At 36.6% G+C, this 20,000-nt stretch overlaps 1 protein-coding gene across 2 annotated transcripts in view; it reads left to right on the top strand.

Annotated features, from left to right (window-relative positions):
* The window catches only part of LOC137997396 (protein ELYS-like), a 70,163-nt gene that overhangs the window by 19,604 nt on the left and 30,559 nt on the right, over window positions 1-20,000 (top strand). For both annotated transcript variants that reach the window (XM_068843359.1, XM_068843360.1), the window contains exons 7-22: window positions 2,026-2,134; window positions 3,249-3,305; window positions 5,554-5,692; window positions 6,964-7,060; window positions 7,813-7,906; window positions 7,992-8,053; window positions 10,207-10,332; window positions 10,417-10,504; window positions 11,584-11,673; window positions 15,416-15,556; window positions 17,929-17,978; window positions 18,258-18,312; window positions 18,461-18,485; window positions 18,634-18,711; window positions 19,272-19,389; window positions 19,661-19,717. In XM_068843359.1, coding sequence (XP_068699460.1) covers window positions 2,026-2,134; window positions 3,249-3,305; window positions 5,554-5,692; window positions 6,964-7,060; window positions 7,813-7,906; window positions 7,992-8,053; window positions 10,207-10,332; window positions 10,417-10,504; window positions 11,584-11,673; window positions 15,416-15,556; window positions 17,929-17,978; window positions 18,258-18,312; window positions 18,461-18,485; window positions 18,634-18,711; window positions 19,272-19,389; window positions 19,661-19,717 — 1,386 coding nt within the window. The remainder of the gene's footprint in view (window positions 1-2,025; window positions 2,135-3,248; window positions 3,306-5,553; window positions 5,693-6,963; window positions 7,061-7,812; window positions 7,907-7,991; window positions 8,054-10,206; window positions 10,333-10,416; window positions 10,505-11,583; window positions 11,674-15,415; window positions 15,557-17,928; window positions 17,979-18,257; window positions 18,313-18,460; window positions 18,486-18,633; window positions 18,712-19,271; window positions 19,390-19,660; window positions 19,718-20,000) is intronic.

Raw genomic sequence — 20,000 nt, 5'->3', positions numbered from 1 at the left:
TTAATTTTCTTTTACTGTTTATTTTGTTATCTATTATTTTGTTCTTGTTTTTGCATTCCGATTACAAACAGTTTGATGTTTTCACTTAACCCATTGACTCCCGGGGGTTCCCCATCAACAAGTAAAATCGTCTGGCATTAGACTGAGTAAAATACTAAGTATGGCCAGTTTAGGCAGGCCTGGAAGTCAAAGGGTTAAATAAGCCTTATTGGATATAAGGTTGGTACCTGGATAGGAGACCATTGGGAAATCTTTGTGGCAAAGATATTGCATCTTTCTTTTTACTTGATTTTTTTTATTTGCCTGAAGAGGAAAATACCATGATAGTCTTTGTTTGTCTGCCCAAATTTTGAATAAGCATTGTTTATGTTTTTGCTTAGGACCATTGTAAGTCTCAAGAGAAACAGGAAAGAATGCTTAAGCACATTAGGTAATCAGTCATTTTCCAGTTTCATTATGAATTGGTTGTTGACTATTTCATAGTTAAAAAAGAGTATTTGGTATTTTTCTCTTCAGCCAACTGGATTCCTTGGCTTTTGTCTTTGTTATTTGGATTGGCCCAGCCAGCATTACTCCTGACAAAAACCAGTTTCTTGGCTTTCAATACCACCTAACTCAGTGCACTCTGTTTTTGTGTATCATGTACCACAGGCAACCCAGTTTACACTCACGGAGCGTCTAGTTACGTATATTGATGCAATAGTATCCACTACAGTTAAGACCATACGGGTGGAGTTAGTAGTTGGATCGGAGACCCGTGGTAGCCTTGTGGTAGCTGTGCAAAAAAGAATTTTAACCCATGTACACCACGGCCTTGCTCACCTGTCAGCACAACTGCCACCTCATGTGGAAAAAATGCCCATTTGTTTCATGTGGCAGAAACATCCACTCGCTCACACAACTTGGTTTTTCAATCAATCTTCCGTCATCTGTTCAAGGAAACAATGCAACATGCTTGTGCAATTTTCGGAACCGTTTTACTGTGGTTGATAAATAAGTTATTGATAATTTTCGATTTCCAGTTGACACCAAGTCAAGGTGCATTTAGGATAGATCTTTACGATGTAAGAAAAGGTGTCATCATCTTTTTCCACTGATAGATTCAGTTTCTGGGCATTAAAGGTATTGTAAAAGGTTTACCGACATCACTTCAGTCAGAAATCGTATGCGCAACTAGTCCCAGTGCTCTGCCGTGCGTTTCAGTGTAAAACAGGTAAAAGCTGTTGGGAAACGAAAGAAAGAGGCACTTTTTTCACCGGATGGGAACTGTCCCATCATTTTTCGTAAACTGTAGCATGGAATTTCTATTTCGACAAAAAATGGAACTGATATTTTGAAAAGCGTGTCAAGGGAGGGCCTTATGATGTCATAATTATTTTGAGAAATGATTTCTTTTAAAATCTATACTACAGATTTTGTGCTTGAATGTTCTCACACCTTTGCGTTTAAAATTTGTGGAAAACTTATTAACTCGCTGATTTTTTAGGCATTTAATGTTTTGGTCACGTGATTTAGCAAATGTGGTTGTGATTTGAACCAGTCAACCGACATCACTTCAATCAGAAAGCGTATGCGCAACTAGTCCCAGTGCTCTGCCGTGCGTTTCAGTGTAAAACATACAGACAAAGAAATGTTAAATAAAAACATTTGGGAAAAAGGGATAACTGTAGAGTTAAAGGAATTAGAGAAATGGCTATTTGAAGGAGTCCAGAGCAATGGTTTGGTAGGTAAGAGCCATCCCCCTTAATTTGAAAACAGTGACTAAGTTGTGGTCTTGAACTGTGCATGAAATACTGTATCAGCATGTGACTACAGAACCTTGACATCATACTCTAGGAGTTTTGTTTTGTGGCAAGATTACCGTAATGTTGGTGTGAAACTCTACTTGAATCTCAATGATAATAAAATTGATTAACTCTGTATGATATTGGTAAACTAAGTGTTTGTGTCATTAGTTGGGGGCTATGTACATGTTTTTGGGGTTTAACTCCAACAATATTATTATTTTTTGTTCTTTTTGATTAGGACCTAAGTGGTGTGGGACGTAGATTTGAACACCAGCTGACTGCTGATGCCCATCACCTTGCTGATGCAACATCTGTTGGAAGTAAAATCATATGCTGCTACACATTAGGTAATCAGTCATTTTCCAGTTTCATTATGAATTGGTTGTTGACTATTTCATAGTTAAAAAAAAACCCCACATGAAAATCAGTTCTGTAATCTCATTCTTTAGACAAGTACATGTACATATTATTTAAGCACAAAAGGAAAAGGACCATGCAGGGGTGTAGCATCCATATACGCACATACGCAAGAGGACAGCTGTTCCAGAATCTAAGAACTGCAACAGCAAATGCTGGTCTCCAAAGGTCTTGCATCATGCAGGTGTGAGAAACCTTGAGAAGACCCAGGGGGTCACTGTGTCGGGAGTAGTGTTCCAGGGTCTTGACTTGCAAAAGATCCTGCGGATACATTGGCACCATGCCCCTGAGAGCTTTGAACACAAAAACGGCTATCTGTTCGAAGAGAGCTTGCTTAATTTTCTGTATTCTTTGGTACTATATGTATACTGTTATGTACATTCTACATGTACCAATTGATGCTTCGTTTGAATTTCTCAACACATTTGATGAATTTTTCAGTAAATTAAGCCGTCACTGTTTGTCATACATGTAGTGCAAACCACTTGCAGGGCTGTCAATAAGGGATGGTAGCCGACCAAAACCACATGCTAGTAGGCCATCTTCCGCCCACTACTTTCGTCTTATATACTAGCAGTCAAGATGAAAACTCTTACACTCATTAAAGAATCATCGAAGAAACTTTTAAAATATTCCTCTCCCAGTTTTTTTACTGGCATTGACGCATATAATTGACGCATATAATTTTACGAAGATTAAACAAGAGAAATCATGACAAGATCATTCAGTGAATGGTAGAACGCCTGGATCATGTAACTGAATAGTTACCAGTCTTGTGCTTAATCTGACGAAACAACACGACATCCTCGCGAAGGAAGTTGTCCCGTCCTCAGTCAATTGAGCCAAGCTCACTTTCATGGATACCTACCTACTTTGAATTATAAGGCCTCTACTTTCAAATTTATTGACAGCCCTGACTTGGGCCTTAAGGGGTTCCCCATTGACAAGTAAAATTGTCTATTGTCAGAAAGAGTGAATTCTCTTATGTGCATGGCTCTCTTAGGAGGCAAAGGTTTTAACATAATAAAATCAATGCAATTGCAGAAAAAGATGGAAGTTCATTTGACAGTCCAAGAGTGGATGATGCAGCTTCATTAGAGAGTATGTGTCAGGGTCAGGAAGACCCAAATTATTAATATTGCCTAATTTCGTAATACAGTGTGACTCTAAGATACATGTAAGCGAACCAAAATATATTTCTTTTGAGTAAAACTCAAATAATAATTTATGTGTACAAGACCATACACGTATGTACAGATTGACATATGTGCATATTAGGCTTATAATTATAAGTATGACCATGTCGTACATGTACGTTGTATTAACTTAAGCCTATTGTTTCATCAGTCGTGGAAAGATCACTGTTGACTACAATGTGCTTTGCAATTGCAGTCAAAATTTGCAGTTAACTTGCACCTAATGTGCATCGATCATCTTGTGTTCTTTTGTTCACTGCTGTAGCGTGACACCAGGGGTGCAAGTAATTTACATGTATAATGACAAGGCTCATGTTAAAGGAAACTACTTGATAGTTTTGTTATTTCTAGGGCACTCAAAGTTTTGAGCTGCTCGAAGTTACCCGCTTCTTCAGTAGACTTTTCACAGTTTTATGTTTGCTTGTCGTAATGCTACATGTACATTCATGAACATCTCATTATGGCCCCTCGCTGGCACGTGCCAGAAAAACAAAACTTTTCCTTGCAGAATAATCAAATAAATGTTATCAGTGCTTCGTAAAACTTTGGAGAAAAATCTTGTCTTTGATCAGAGAGCATTTTACCATTTGAATCAGTGACTTATAGACTGGGTGTATATGCGCAGTCAGTACTGAAGATATGATTTTTACAGACAATATAATTTTGTTGTGATGCACATGGACATTCAGTCGTTTCGAGAATGGCCTCTTGCTGCCACGTGTGAAAAAAACCCAGAACATTTCCTTCCAGAAAAGTCAAACAATGTGATCAGTGTATCATAGAAAGTTTGTAAGAAAAATACTATTTCCTTTGAACACAGATCCGAGCATTTCACTCATTTGAATCAGTGAATTATGCCCTGTAAAACCAAAGATACGATTTTTTCATTGTTTGCCGTGACAAAACTTTTACAATAATTTTAAAAAAATTATGACTCACAATGACCTCTCACTGGCCTGTGCTAAAAAAACAATACTTTTCAGAAAAAATGTGATGTGCCTATCATAGAACATTTGAAGGAAATTAAATATCTTTGTCTCTGAAGAGAAAGTGTTCTACTGTTTGAATCAGAAAATTGTACACTGAAGATGTGATTTTCTTTTTCAGTATTATTACAGGCAGAAAACGCTCAGTGTGAGTTGAAAGCCAACATGGCTGAAAATATAAGGATTTTTATGAGAATCTCGATAAAAGAAAATAATTATAAAAAGAAAGTCTGAATTAAAAATCCTTATCTCATTGCCATTTCCTGTGTGGTTATTTTCCAGATTCAACATAATTTAAGGCATCTTTTAATTCCCTTGTTGTCAACTGTGTTGTATAACACACTACTATCAGACATCGACCATAGAAAATCGACAAGTCGGGTGTTGCTCTTGGTTAATTAATTTCTATTTTTGCTTAGGTTCTTAGCTGTTTTTTCCTTGGGTAACTAGTCTTTTATTTTACCAAAAACGGTCACCCGATAAAATTTCTGGTCATCTTATACGACTGAATGACAGCTCATTTTTGGCACCAAAGAAAGCCAAGCCTCAAGATTACATGCAATTTCTGTTGGTTGTAATAAAAAAGAATGATTTTGAATAATTTATATCTCTCTTCCAGAGACTATTGGTTGAAATTTCCAACTTAAATTTGCGTTTAGTTAAACAACTGAGAAATGTTATCAAAATGATGGTCTGAATTTTTTTCAAATCAAATATATTTTCAAACTCTACCCCAGCTTCAGCTGCATTTGTGAGGCTGTATTGAAATAAACCTTTCTCTGGCAACTTACGAGCCTGAGTCCATTTTTGCCAAGATACAAAGAGAAAGTCATGTGGAGACGACATAGTGATATTAAAAGGCAAAACAATTTGAATCAATACATTTACATGTACTATACTTTCAGGTGATACTGTGGTATACCAACGTACTGTGGTTGTGCCATACTTTTAAAGTTGACGCAGTCTTGAGTTGTTTGCAAAAGCCAATTTTCAGCATCATAACACACAATTAAAATTTATTCTAAGTAATATTACTCTCTGCAAGTTTGCTTTTAACAAGCCACACAACGGTGGGTGTGAGGCAATTAGAGTCTATCCTTAAGAAGACTATCATGATAATGAATTCCAATAATTTTTGTACAGTGTACATCATTCTTTTCGTTTCAGCTGATTACATTCGGGATCTTACCTTGGCTGTTTGTGTTTGGGAGGCTCCAGCACATGACCAACATTCAAGGCCAACATGTTACTTAGGAATTTTTGATATAAATTGTTGGTATCATGCTCAAATGCCCCCATCTATCAGGTATTAATGAATGCAATTTGTTTTTGTCTCAAATGTTCATGTTATAATGTTGTATATAATGTTGTTTATAATGTCTTTTCTTTTTCAAACCAGTTGAATTTTGATTTTTCTTTGACTGATATTCATAATTTTCCATGTATCATAATGAAACGAAGGAAAAATCAAAGTTAAACTACATGTACCTGGCTAACAAAATCTGTACTTTGCTTAGTTTGCATTTTTGAGCGAAATAGAATTTGTTTTTGGCACAAAGTGGTATAAAAAAAATGACTTTTGAAGTCTCCCATCCAGATACTTACCCCACTGGACAGGGATTAACTTCAGTGAACTTTTGTATTAGAAAGCTGTCAGATTCGTAGAGTACACGCTTAAACTTGTGGTGAAAAAGAAGTTGTAAGGGAACTTGAAAATGATCAACATGCCAGCCTCGAAGCCAATGTTTCTCGGTTCCCTTTTATTTTCTTCAATCTTTCTGGGTTTAGTATTTTGCTAGTAACCACATCTTCTCTGAGGGGGCTATTTACCTAAGGCATCTACCATGGTACTATAGTGATATACAGTACCAAAACATTATCATGTACTATTAGAGCTACATAATTATTACAATTTGAATCAACTTGGAAGACAAAATGCAGCTCAACTGTCAATATGGAATAAAGCGCTGTGTTACTGCACTACCACACATATGCGATGCGTGCCTATTTTCAGACAATGTAGTCTGGGGTAGAATTTACATGTAGTACTCAGAGAATTTTAGTCCAGAGCAACTTTTGAGATGTCATAACACAAGAATAATTCTTGTCTGCTCAACCTCTCTATAAACCAGTCAACCAGATAAATCATCTGGCCGAAGGCAAGCTAGTTGGCTATTTACAAGTGCAGCTGAGAAGTTGAACCAGGGACTACCATGAACAAATTCAACGAGTGGCCAGAACAGGTCTTGAACCCAGGATCCCTGGATCTGAAGGCAACTACCCCAACCACTGAGCCACACTGCCTCCAACATGTATTTAAGATTCTCTTTGTCATTATTAGAAGCACTGAATATTTTTGGTCTTGTTTTTTAAAACTTGCAAAATTATTCCAACCCTGTTGTCACAATAATAATTGCAAAAATCAAAAGGTTACATAATGTTGTTCTTATTTATTGTAAAATTATCTTTATTGACATATAACTACATTACTTTGATTGGGAACATGAGCAGACGACGTCACAGTTTTTTTTGGCATCAATTAGAAGTAACATTCAATCTTTTGTCTATTTGACTCAGGGATGCCATGTTTGGTAGTAAAGATCCTACTTGCCCATTCTTTGCTTTCTTCTCTCTGACTGACGTTTTGGATGTTGCATCACCTGATGGGATAGTGGTAGGGTGCAACAAACTTTTTGTTGTAAATTACACTTTTGAGCAGGATCGCTGCACAAAACATCATAATGTTTTGTAGTGTTTTGTATTGGTAGTCACATGATTTCAAGACTAGTGCAATAATTATTTTGGACAAATGAACATGAGTAATTTTCTTCAAAGGTGAACAAAATGCGGGCAAGTGCAAGAGTGCACAAATTATTTGTATTCTTTGATGTACCAGTGCTTATTTATTGCCTATTGCATGAGAAAAATCATGTGATTACTTTAGTTATTACATGTAATAGTATAGACATGAAAAATACAGAGAAAACCTGTCATAAGTAAGCAGAAGCAATGCGTTCATATCCATGGCTAAAATTTGATTAGGTATCTGTGGCTTTCTTTGATAATTGACCAATAAGTAGAATGCTTGCTTTGTTATGTCTTTTTGCACTTTTTTAGTAGGAAAATAAAACATTCTGTAGTGGGATGCAGGATTACTTATAAGGCCATTCCATGAAATATAATAATAATTTACTCAAGTGCTTTGAGAAACGTTTTACATTTTGTGGGTGCTGTACAACTCATTACCTGAATAACTAGAAGAAAATTGCCTTATCATTTATTGTTAAACGTTTCTTAAAGGAAAAGAATTCCTTAGCTACACTGTACTTGTACATGCCTTTGTCAGTGCTACAGTGTGTATTTACTGTTGGGGTCAAACCTTGGCAGTAAAATGTGCTCTTTTCATTGATCTATCGTTGTTGGTAGGATATCTTTGTTGATGCTTCAACTGTTTCCAGCTTTGTATCAATCAGTGGCTCAACACTTGAGCAGCATCTTTGGCCAGCTTCTCTTAAATTTGGTAGGTTGAATCTTGTCTTTCATTTGTCATAGTAATGTTACCCCTGTCTCACTGGCTGATACCATTCTTACTCTCCAAACATTAGACACCTGCTGTCTGATGGAGACAGGACTTGTAAATGCAAAATTCCTGGGAGTCCAGCGTCAGGTGAGTTCTCAGTACTTTATAATAAGTAGCGTTTTGTGTAGGATAAAAAATTTTTTTACTTTATTACTTGAATGTATGTCTACATAGGAATTCATGCTGGTAATAAGATGCTACTTGATTACATGTATTTTGATAAACTTCATGAAGTGTTCTGTAGCTTATACGTTTTGTAATAACTTTACTACTAGCATTAAAGTGTGCCTGCGGAGCACCATGGGTAAGATTTTTTGGGAAATCTATCCAGGTGAGAAATTTTGGTTATGACGTCACATACATCTGTAGGAGATGAAATTTGAGAGAAGCCATTAGGAAGGAGAAGAAAAGAAAATTTCAATGAAAATCTCTGTAAAGCTGAGAGAAATATAGTGAGAGACAAAACACTTGTTTACGTGTCTTACTGCCTCACATATTTTGTTAAACTTGTTAAAAAATGAAGAAGGCCTGCCGAGCTGAAAATGTTTGCAATTCCGTGTTCACAGAGATTCTGACATATTTCAACAATCACATTAAGGCCTTTTGTGTGAAATGGATGTCCAGTCGTGAGCTGCTTTGCTTGACTGTGAAATTGCAGTGGAGTAAGCAAATTTACTCTGCTTTAGGTTGGCATTTAATTAGTAAGATATTTGCTGTTGTTATAATCTAAACTGAAGAGAGAGGGAGTAAAGACTGTAAGTCAAACAGAAAATGTTGTGAAAGAGTTTATAACTGTGCATGTAATTTCAGTTTTAGTTGTTGATGAAAATTGTTGGTTATTGTTTGCAAGGCTTGTTTGTTTACTACTGTCATCTTAGAGGTGTTAGATCCGTTTGATCACTGTAAACTGTATACAGTAGTGACCATTAATTTTGCACTTTATACAGAAGCATACCGGTAATTATTTCCTTATACACTATAATTATTTCTTTCTTTCTGGGGTTAGAAACGGGAGCTCCATTTTTAGGCTTTACTAAATCAATATACATGTATTAGGATTATCATAAATGTTTGTGTTTTTTTAGGACATCTCCTATAAATTATACTGACAGTAAATAGAGTGGTTTTCAATTGAGTGTCGAAAGTAATTAGATAATTACTTTGGTTTATCATTACTTCACTCATTGATTGGTTCAAAGTTCTTGCGCCACTTTTTCAACCAATCAGAAGTGAAACTAAAACCAATCGTGGCTCGCGCATGCACATTTTCGCGCGCTTTGTGTCAGCTACGTGTAATTTTTTCGAGTTTTGATTAGTCTACTGGATGGTTGCTGTCCTTTTTGATTGGCCAGAGTAATTACTTTGGTTTTGGTTTTACGACACTCATTTGAAAACTGCTCTACGTACGGTAAATTATTTATCAGATAGACACTTTGTGCAAAATTGAGAATCATGTTTTTGTATTCAATTTGAAATGTCAAAGACATTTATATTCAAAAAATAAATTTGTGTGTGTCTTACTGATTGAGTTTGAGTCCATTCTGGAATTTATGGACCAAGTTTTTTTTCTTTGATTTTAATATGGGCCAAGTGAAAAGTGCAGGCTATACATCAATGGGACAAAATGAGGATCTGTAATTTTCAGCATGAACCTTGAAAACAAAGTTAGTAAGATACACAGTGACTGTACATTTACTTGTTATACTGTATCTCTGAGGTACAGTAATCAGGCATGCAGGAAAGAAAACTTGCTAGAGAATGTTGCATCAAAATTTTGCATTTACCAGGTTGTACTATCTATAGAATACGGCCAGCTGAATTAGCCAATCATAGCCCACATACTATCTGAGAGATTATAAAAATGAACTGAATACCAGATCATTCTCAAATTCATTAATAATTCATAAGCCAAAAACAAAAGAAATCACTACCTTGAAGGTATTTTGGTTATGTGGTCTTAATTAGCGTAAAATTTTGCCAACTTTGATCCCAAATATCTCTTGAAATACTGATTCCTTTTAGAAGCAATATCAAACACTTGAAACAGTGTTTCATCGGATATCCAACCACCTCGAAATCAGTTTAAAAACTTGGCCTTCTGCCTCGTTTTCAACTCTCTTCTCATTGTTTGCATATCGGATGAAACACTCCTTCTCATGTTTGATATATTACTAGTACTGTTATTACAATAATTATTATAATAAATAATTGTTACTTTGGTCAACATGGATTTATTGCAGATTCTGGCTAACATAAGTAAACAGGGAACAAGCTCTTTATCTGATGCTCATGAGTATTTCAATGTGTGTTATGCTGCTGGATTGCTGCCAAGAAATTTTGATCTTTCCAAACCACAGGACAGAACTGTAAGTAGTTTTCATCCAAAGATGCTTGCAGCATCTTTTTCAGTATTTCCATTCTGAGCAGTGGTGTTGTTATTTCTGTTTCAGTTCCACTTGGAGGCTATATTGTCTGTGGCTTTGGAGCATGGTCTGGTGACCTTCATAATATCCTGTATCCAGAAACTTGGAGTAGGAAGTATGAACTGAGTCCATTTTTACAGTGCAGTGTATTTAGATTAGCACATGCTACTGGGAGCATGTTCAATTCATTCAATTTTAAATGCTGTTATTATTATTTTATGATAGAAGGGAAATCAACAATGATCATCCTTTCAATAGGATGTTGCATCTTTCCCATTCATCAATAATGATAATTGTCACATGCAGTGTTAAAAAAGTTTATGAATCAATGGTATTCATGAAAATGTACTAGCTGTAATTGACTTTTCATGTAATTCAGTGGATGAAGTGGGACTTGAACTTGATAATTCTGGGATACACATCCTGGACCCTAGCAACACAGCTCACTTTTCACTTCCTAATATTATGTTGATTTTACGAGAAAATTTACTCATACTGTACATGTAAGAATGGCAATCAATGTAAAGAAAGAACAATAATTATGGGGAAGAAGCCTGAAAGTGTTCAGATGACAGATGAAGGAGAATGTTAAAATGAGTGAAAACTTTAAAGGTGCAAGTTATTTTTGTGCATTACTTACAATCTTACAATTACCTGCAATGTACATGTACTTTGTACAAACACATAACAAATTTACGATCTTACATCACTTGCAATATGCTCATTTTTCAAAAAGGTAAAGAGAAAAAAAATGTATACACATGGTGGATTTACAACCATACGTGTGTAACATTACATACAGTAAACATACTTTACAAAAAAGCCTGATCTTAAACATAACAGAGATACACAAACAGAAGGTGGAGAAGGCAACAAATTGAATGGAATGGATTTCCTCATTATTTTTATGATAGTTAATATTAAGTCAGATAATATTTTCACTGTTCAAAAAAGCAAAGTAGAATTTTGTTCCATTTTTTATGTTTTGCAATTTTATTGCTGTGAGATGCAATTTTCTGATCTACTTGGTAAGTTAGTAAGTACGTTACTGAGCATGCGAATTGAATAAAATACAATTTTATTCATTCTCTTGATTTCCAGACTTGATGTTTGTTAATTTTGAAACACAATATGTTATTTTTGGCCAATTGAGCATGTATTACAATGTACCCTGTCCATGAATATTTTTGCTAGATGTGGTTCATGCTGGCTGCAGTTTAAAGTTGATACTGGACTGGGCCTGGGACAGAGTTGTTGAAATAAAGGAGCACCTAGATCAGCTGTGTGAGTATCTTGATAATTATATTATACACTCTGCTAAATTATTTTTCCACCTTATGGAGGATAATGGCATATGAGATAACAAATTTTGAAGTCAAAAGAGTATTTTTTGCACAAGAATAAAGGTGCCCGTTCACCAAGTTATTGAGTTACAGTCACACAAAAAGTCAAGTTAAATGAAATAATATTAATAATAGTAATTTTTAACAATTAGGCCCGTGGCCCTTGAGGGCGAAGGGTCTAATTGTTTTAGTATCACCCAACTACTGTAGTCGGACAGAAAAGGCAATAATAAAGTTAGCAAAATGCAAGTTTAAATTATATATATTTGGGAATAAAAGGGAAGAAAGCGTCACGCTTTTCGCTACTCGAGGACTATTACTAATAGTCCTCTAGTAGCATAGCCAATCAAAATGCAGGATTTGCATTAGTCACCACAGCGAACAGGGCTGGAGCAAGGACACAGCCCTGCTTTATTCCATTGCTGACTGGGAAAGCATTGGCCCCATCAAAGCAGACCGTACTCTGCATGTCCTGGTGAAAGGAGGTGATGATTGCCAGGAGCTTTGGAGGGCAGCCAATCTTCTGGAGGATCTTGAAGAGCCTGCTTCTGCTCACCAAGTCAAAACCTTTGGTGAGGTCCATGCAGGCGAGGAACAATGGCTGCTGCTGCTGCTGCTCTCGACACTTCTCCTGCAGCTGACGGAGGGAGAAGATCATGTCCACTGTGGACCTCCTGACTATGAAGCCACACTGTGACTCTGGGTAGAAGCAAGGCTCTGCAGGCGGGTCAAGGTGACCTGAGCGAAGACTTTGCCAACGATGCTTCGAAGAGAGATGCTGCGATAGTTGTTGCAATCACTACAGTCACCCTCTTTCTTGTACAGGGTGACTATGTTGGTATCTGTCATGTCTTGGGGGTTGTGACCTTGCTCCCTGCACAGGCAGAGGAGCTCATGAAGCAGTTGCAGGATGGTTTGCTTCCCATGCTTCAAAACATCCAGAGGATACCGTCCTTGCCCGGGGCCTTGCCACAGGCGAGACCGTCGATGGAGTGTCGGCATGTTGTCAAGCTCCTCAATGACTGGCAACCGGTTCTGCCAGTACTCATTGGCACAGCGGCAGGCAGTCTTCTGGGCCTTGCTTCTAGATGCTCGAAGGGCGTCGTGTGTGCTTGGGGAAGGGTTCTGCTTGTGAGACAGCATCGCTTTCCTCTTGGCCTCCGTGACCCAGCAAGCCTCGAACCAGTTAGCATTGTTGCTGGAGACAGGCGATGTCGAGGTTGAGTCGTGCCAGCTCCTTGTTGATGATGGCGGTTTTGTTGTACTTTCAGCCTGGGAAATGGCTCAAGGCTCTACGAGATTTAAGCATTTAGAAAATGATGATTACATTATTGTCGAACAACAGAACAAAAATACAAGAGCTAAGACGATAAGAGATGTGAAGCTACTCGTTGAATTTCTGAGAGAAAAAAGAAATCCTGAAGACATTGAAGCCAAAGAATTGAATGAATATCTCTGCCATTTCATCCTTACTGTGAAGTGAAAAGATGGCAAAGACTTTGAACATTCAAGTCTTGAAGGCCTGCTTTGAATTAAATAATATATAGGTTTAGCCAAGCCTAAAAGCGGACCTCCTGGCTTGTTTATTTTTACTGGCTGTAGGATTAGTGAAAATAAAAGGCTTCGGAACTGTCCGCCTTTTGGTTTCCTGGGATATTGCTTAATTATGTAACATTTTCTTCGCTGCCTAACTAGTGAATTCCACGATTAATTTCACCTGAAAAACCGACTGATCGCATGAATCACGAAGGGTTGAGTGTGATGTTGGTTTTTCTAGTGAAATCTACTGTCAAATTCACCAGTTAGGCAATTAATTTTTCTTGAATCGCAAGAGTTTTAAAAGAAAACAAGCAAATCCTCAGCAAGCGAACGGAAAAGGAAAGAAGCCATTTCAGAGTCGACTGTCAAAAGCCAGCGAATAGGAATCACGCTAAAATTAGAAATCACATTGTACTATAGCTCGTGATGTGACAGATCGTCTTTGCCGGTTCCAGGTCAAACAATGAGTTTTATTGATGTACTTTATTTATTCCACTTTATCTCTGAAAACGAGATCATTTACAATTCGATGTATTTCATTGAAACACGCCAGCTTGGCTTAGAAGCAGAATCGGTTACAAAGGACAAACTTCAAACAAGATCTCCAACAAATTACCTGTACATGCTCTAAACAAACTTCTGAAAACACAAGCTGGTGATATTTCTCCTTATACTTTTACAAGAACTCATTGCGATTACATGTTTAGAACATAAGTGCAACATTTTTTTGTCACTGTCGAGGCACATCGAAAAACAGTTAGGCAAGTGGTGTAAAAAAGCTTCTTGTTTGCTCGCATTTTAAGGCCAAACAAACCAACGACAGATCGATTATTTCTGTCCAAAAAGAGTACAGATGATTGTTATTCAATTCCAGTTAACAATAAAAATTCGAGTTTCATTCCTGAACAAAGGAAAAAACGACTAAACCACATTTTAGAAAATATGCATCCACTTGAAATCACTCATCCGTAGAAATAACAAACGGTTTAGTGTTGAAGAAAATTACTTGTTCTTTCTCATAAAACAAATAAAGAAGCCTTGACTGTGCTCTGTTCTGTTGTAAAGCATTTACACTGTAGGAAGCAGCTAGAGCACTCAAGAAGTAGGGAGAAACACTTGCCTATCGGCTTGTGTTTCCCCCTACACTTCTTTCGTGCTCTAGCCGCTTCCTGCATGCTTTACAACAGAACAGAGCACAGTCAAGGCTTCTTTATTTGTTAATTCATTCAACATTCAATTCAGCATTATATCTTGCTATTTCAAGCATTCATGTAACTTGTAAGGTACTTATTAATTAGTCTTATTACATGTATTTAAGCTTAAATGGTTTCTCAAGTTGTAAATTAAGCGATTTAATAAATGTGTTGGTACTCAACAAAATCTCAGTATGTATATAATAAACAAACTTCATTATGGAAAGTGCTTTTGTACGGTATTTACACACTAGTTTGTTTTCACAAAACTCACTTGCTCGCAGAGCCCCGTTCATTTTTTTTTTGTGAAAAGTGCGTAAATACCATACCTCAGTACTTTCCATGAAGAAATCTTTATTTTTACGCTGGATAGTGAGTCATCCACTGGATAAAGTTATCTGGCCTTTGAACAACTTGAGCCTGTGTTCAACAACTGTGGCAAATTTTTGAACCTGAAATGGATTGCTGAGCTGTTTTCAGTCCTACTCTCAACAACACTATTTAGCAATTATTCTATGAGGACGTGCTGGATATGAAGTAATAGATAACCAACAATTAGGCATGTAGCGCCAAGTTGGTTATAATCATTTTGTATCCAGCAGGCAAGTAGAGTAATTGTTTTATTAAAAACTCCAGGATCAGCAACTCAATTTCCCATGTTGATTTTATTTATCTGCTTCAGTCAATTCCGGTCCAAAACTGTTTTTGTTGGCCATTGTTTCCCAGAGCTGCAAAAATGTTTTCAGTTTGCTTTGTTGCTGGTGCGTTCCTTGACTATATTAGGTACTGCAGGTATATGAACCGATAGCCTGTGTCCGGCGAGCCAATGAAAATGCTGGAAATCTGATATGCGTAGTTCAGTTTTTAATAATAATGGATAACCCAATGCAAGCTTCTTCTGTGATGGACTCAGGCCAGTAAAATTTGTGACATGTTTGTTTATTGTTGTAGGTGTCCCATTGTTTGACTGTGGAGGTGGTACCCCAGATGACCAGATGCTGTTTATGCTGGATAATCAAAACGTTCAACTGAATAATTTGACAGCTATATTTCAAGCACTGCTCACACAATCAGCAACTACCACTCACCAAGGTACACTCATCGTTGTTATTATTTTTACCTAACTGTGTCAAACAGAAAATGGACAAGACAAGTACAAAATATTCCATGACATGCACATTTAGTTGCATTTGTGTGATTGGTGATTTGTTGAGTTGCAGAATCTATGACAATTTTTGTCTGTGCACATCATGCAGAAATTGTCACACTTTGCAAAATAAGTTTATCTTTCCATAAGCATGTTGGACTTGCATATTTTGACTTACCCTACTGGCTCTTCAAAATACAGTTAAAATACTCTGGGATAATAGATGTACATGCTAAAACGTCTAATAAGACGTATAGGTTCCATGTTATTGTTATTACCAAAAGCAAGGTGTACATGTTTGTCTGGGGTTAATCAGTGTCACAGTGTCCTACTAAATCTACTACCGGGTAACTTTAATATAAAATGCAGATGACAATCCAGACCTATAGGAATACCACAACAACTTAACTTAAACATAAAGACTCACTGTAAAAAGTGTCGCCTCATCCTCTGTTTTTGTTTGGATTCAATCAAGCAAAACTGAGTACCTGAGACAAATGGCAACAAAGAGACAGAACCCCTAAACGATTTTCCACTGCGAGAAAAAGGGACCGGGGATAAAAAAAAAGAATGACAGATAATTGTATCATGGTATTGTCATGCCCCAAGAATAGGATGAGCACATATTTCACCGAAATAATTTATGTGCCCCTGACATTTATAAGTAAACTGTGCTGTACATTTCCCAAAATGTAATGCTAATGTAAAAAAACAAGTATAAATCAGTTTTAGGTAAAGAAAACGTTGTCTATTTGCTTAATTTTAGCTTATGAGGTAAATATCTTTACGTAATCATGTTAATCAGTCAAGTCAAGTCAAGTCAAGTTTGTTGATTTTTTGCCGTGACCACAAAAAATAGCCATTGTTGAAGTTGAATGAATATAGTTGCTGAATAAACAAAGCCCGTGTTGAAGTTGAATGAATATAGTCGTTGAATGAAAATATCCTGTATTGAAGTTGAATGAATGTATATGTAGTCGTTGAATGAAGATATCCTGTGTTGAAGTTGAATCAATATAAATTGTTGCATACAAATATACATTGCTGAACTTTCCAACAAGTGGCCAACCATAGTAGGATTTAATTTTGAGCTCGGTTATCTCTTCATTTCGAGGAAATTGTGACAACCACTAGACTTGTAACGTGACAGACTAAAGGAGAAATGTTTATTAGAGAATTTTTACCAGGATATTACATAATTTTATACATGTAATTCTCCTGGTATTGTTAAGAAAAAGAATTACCGGTAAATACCGGTATTCTTAAATACCATTGTAGAAACTTGTAAAGCATCTGTGTACTGGTTTTGATTGGAATCAATGCTGTTAACAACTATTCTACGATAGCACCTAAACCTGTGGTTGGGTCACAGAATGTGGACTTCTGACGACGGAACTGAACTGGGTATTGACCTAGATATTGTAACATAAAAAAAAAACACTGAAATACTGTGAACTTAAAAGGAAGTCTCCTTAAAATCCTTGAAACAGAATGTAGGCTACCTGTAGCCTCTTGTATTACTTCATTCCCAGGACTAGTGTACATGTGGTGTGAAGATGGCCTCAATGTAATCCTAGGCAAATGTTATTAACTTCTTACTAACCGAGCGTGAGGGCCGTACTGGGGAATATTGGCCCGAGGTCGTGGCAGTACGGACCAAGCGCAGCGAGGTCCATACAAAAAACGACCGAGGGCCAATATTCCCCAGTACGGCTCGAGCTAGCTCGGTTAGTAAGTAGTTTATTATATGGCTTTTTAATTATACCTTTTGCTTTGTTTTTGCAAGCCCGTAATCGGCCTGTGGGCATTACAGGAGAATAATGCCCTACAATTCAGTCACAATTAGCCAATCAGAGCGCGCGTTATATCGGCTACAAACACAAGCCATATAATAATGTATATTAATTTTTATTGCTCTTTTGTCATGAATATTTGATTTCAAATGGTTATACATGATTCAGTTTTGTAATCATCACTAGTAATTGTATTTTTTATGTTCATGTACAGTGTAGTATGGTATACAGAATTATAAATAAATAAATAAATAAATAAATAATAATCTTATTGAGGAGATCAATTTCACTGATGAGAGATTTACAAAAGAGTCCTTATAATTATTTACTGAAATTCAGAGTATATTAACAGCCAATTTAATCTTAACCTTTTGCCTCCTTAGAGTGATTCATTTTAGATTCATTTTAGTTGGTGTGATGACGGACGATTTAACTCATCAATGGGCAACCCCTAAGGGGCAAAATAGTTAACAACATCATTCTGCATCCTCTCAAATCCCCTTTAATGTTGTTTTCAATTTCAGGTCTCAAGGATCTTGAATCGAAGTACAATGTTGTCAGTATTCTTTCCCTGGTAGGTACTTGTATAGTGGCTGCAACAAGAGATTGTGGCATAATAATTTCAATTTTTGTGGCAGCTGTCAATACACAAACAGTTGTTTTTACTTTTGGCTGTTTTACATCTGTACAATGGCAGAAAAGTTGGATCTTTGAATCCTTGGCAACAGATTTCTAACTGGATAAGCAACTGACAAGTCTCTTGTTGGGTTTTTCTCTTTTTTTTTTTCATCTTGAAGTACATGTGCTATTACACTGTGTTAGGCCATTAGGTAATGCATCTATTTTCTTTTAGTATTTAAAAGTCGTTTTATGGCTCATTGGTCAAGGGTTGTTACCAGAACAGCCAGGTGAGTATTTTGTATTTATAACATATGTTTCAAAATAAGCCATGCAGGGCATTGCCTAACATACATGTGCAGTAATGAAGGAATTAGATTAAACCTCTTTCGTTACCAAAGTTACATGTACTTAACAACTTGTGTGTATGTATTTCAGAGGGCTCTCTTACAGCAACAAAAAGGTGAGTAACTACAAATGTGCAGTAGAAATCTGTGCTGCAATGGGTCATTTGTGTGATGATAACTATCATGTTTTCGTCAGTCTATTTCCTTCTTTTCTTTATTACTTGACACAGAATAAATTTTAATATATTTATGTTGGCATTTCAGAGGTCACTGCTATCCATCATTGTCAATAAGCAGGGCTTGTGAAAGCAGGAGAAAGGATTTGGCAAACCTTTGTATAAAGTAAGTTCAAAGGTTTGCCTTTATACCTCTTTAACATTTAGCATCATCTTGGAGGTTGTTAAATAATGTCTTGCCACTGATTATTTTGACTTGGCTGTTGTATCATTGCCTGTGCTGAAAATAGATACAATGCTGCAAATTGTCACTGTTGTGCATGTGTTACCGGTATCTCATCATGTCTGTCATGTCATGTCTAATTATTCTAGTATTACAAGGCACAGTCATCACCAGATAACTGTTTTATCAGAGGATAATAATTATACAATACTTGACTATAACACATTATTCTTGTCCTTACTTATGAAATTAAAGGTAGCAACATTCAATGTTAAACCAACACCAAACGTTGTTAACAAAGTTGTAATAACCTCATTAACAAGAAAGGTTTTTATCTGACTTGAAGAGAGAATGTAGAATTTATTGTAATGATTGACCAAGCCAGAGTGCATGGCTACTGGATTGTCAGACGTAAGAGTTTAGTGGCTGAGTGGGAAAATCTAGGTGTAGCCTCCACTGTTTACGCAATTGCATGCTTGTTCAATTGTCTTGTGTTTTATCAGTGATCCTGGCTCCATGGGTCTGATGGTTGATAAACTTATTGCTCAGTTTGGTAATCAGGCTGTTAGCCAGTGGATTATTAAAGGAGGAAATGAATTTTATCCACCCACCAGCTTGCATGTAAGTTACCATGTGGAAAGTTTGGCCAACTGGCTCTTAATTTATTTTTTCCCCCTGATGTACAAGTGAAAATTTGAAATACACCTGCTGAAGCATTCAGAGTAGACAGTCAATTTGGATGGTGCCTAGCCTCCTATGAAATCTGATTTTGCAGGTTTTTATGTTGGAAAAGCCATGTCATACTTTCGTTGATGTATTCTTAGTCAATCTGAACTGGTATTACAGTAATAATTGTCATTTGATATAATTGCAACATTTGTCATTTTGTTAGGGGCTGTGTAGCTTGTATTTAATTGAGAAAGTTCATCCTAACTGGAAGCACTGCATTGTATCCTTTTGATGCCATACTTACAGATTCCATCATTGATGGGTGTCTGTAATATATTTATTATTAGAGAGTTTAAGCAAAGACGACGGCTACGGCAACGAAAACGTCGGTCCAAAATATAACTTAGCGCAATCGCAAGTATTTCGCGATTATTCCGTCTTGTTCACCTTGTACAATACAGGCCCCAGTTGTTCAAACGACGGATAGTGGTGTTCGCTGGATAAATCACTGTCCACTGGATAACTTTATTGCGGGATTTTGCTTGTGTTTATCCGGTGGATAG

Source organism: Montipora foliosa, chromosome 3 (genome assembly GCF_036669935.1).
Source record: "Montipora foliosa isolate CH-2021 chromosome 3, ASM3666993v2, whole genome shotgun sequence".
In the NCBI taxonomy this organism is placed as follows: domain Eukaryota; kingdom Metazoa; phylum Cnidaria; class Anthozoa; order Scleractinia; family Acroporidae; genus Montipora; species Montipora foliosa.
This window is presented reverse-complemented; position numbering and strand designations above follow the sequence as displayed.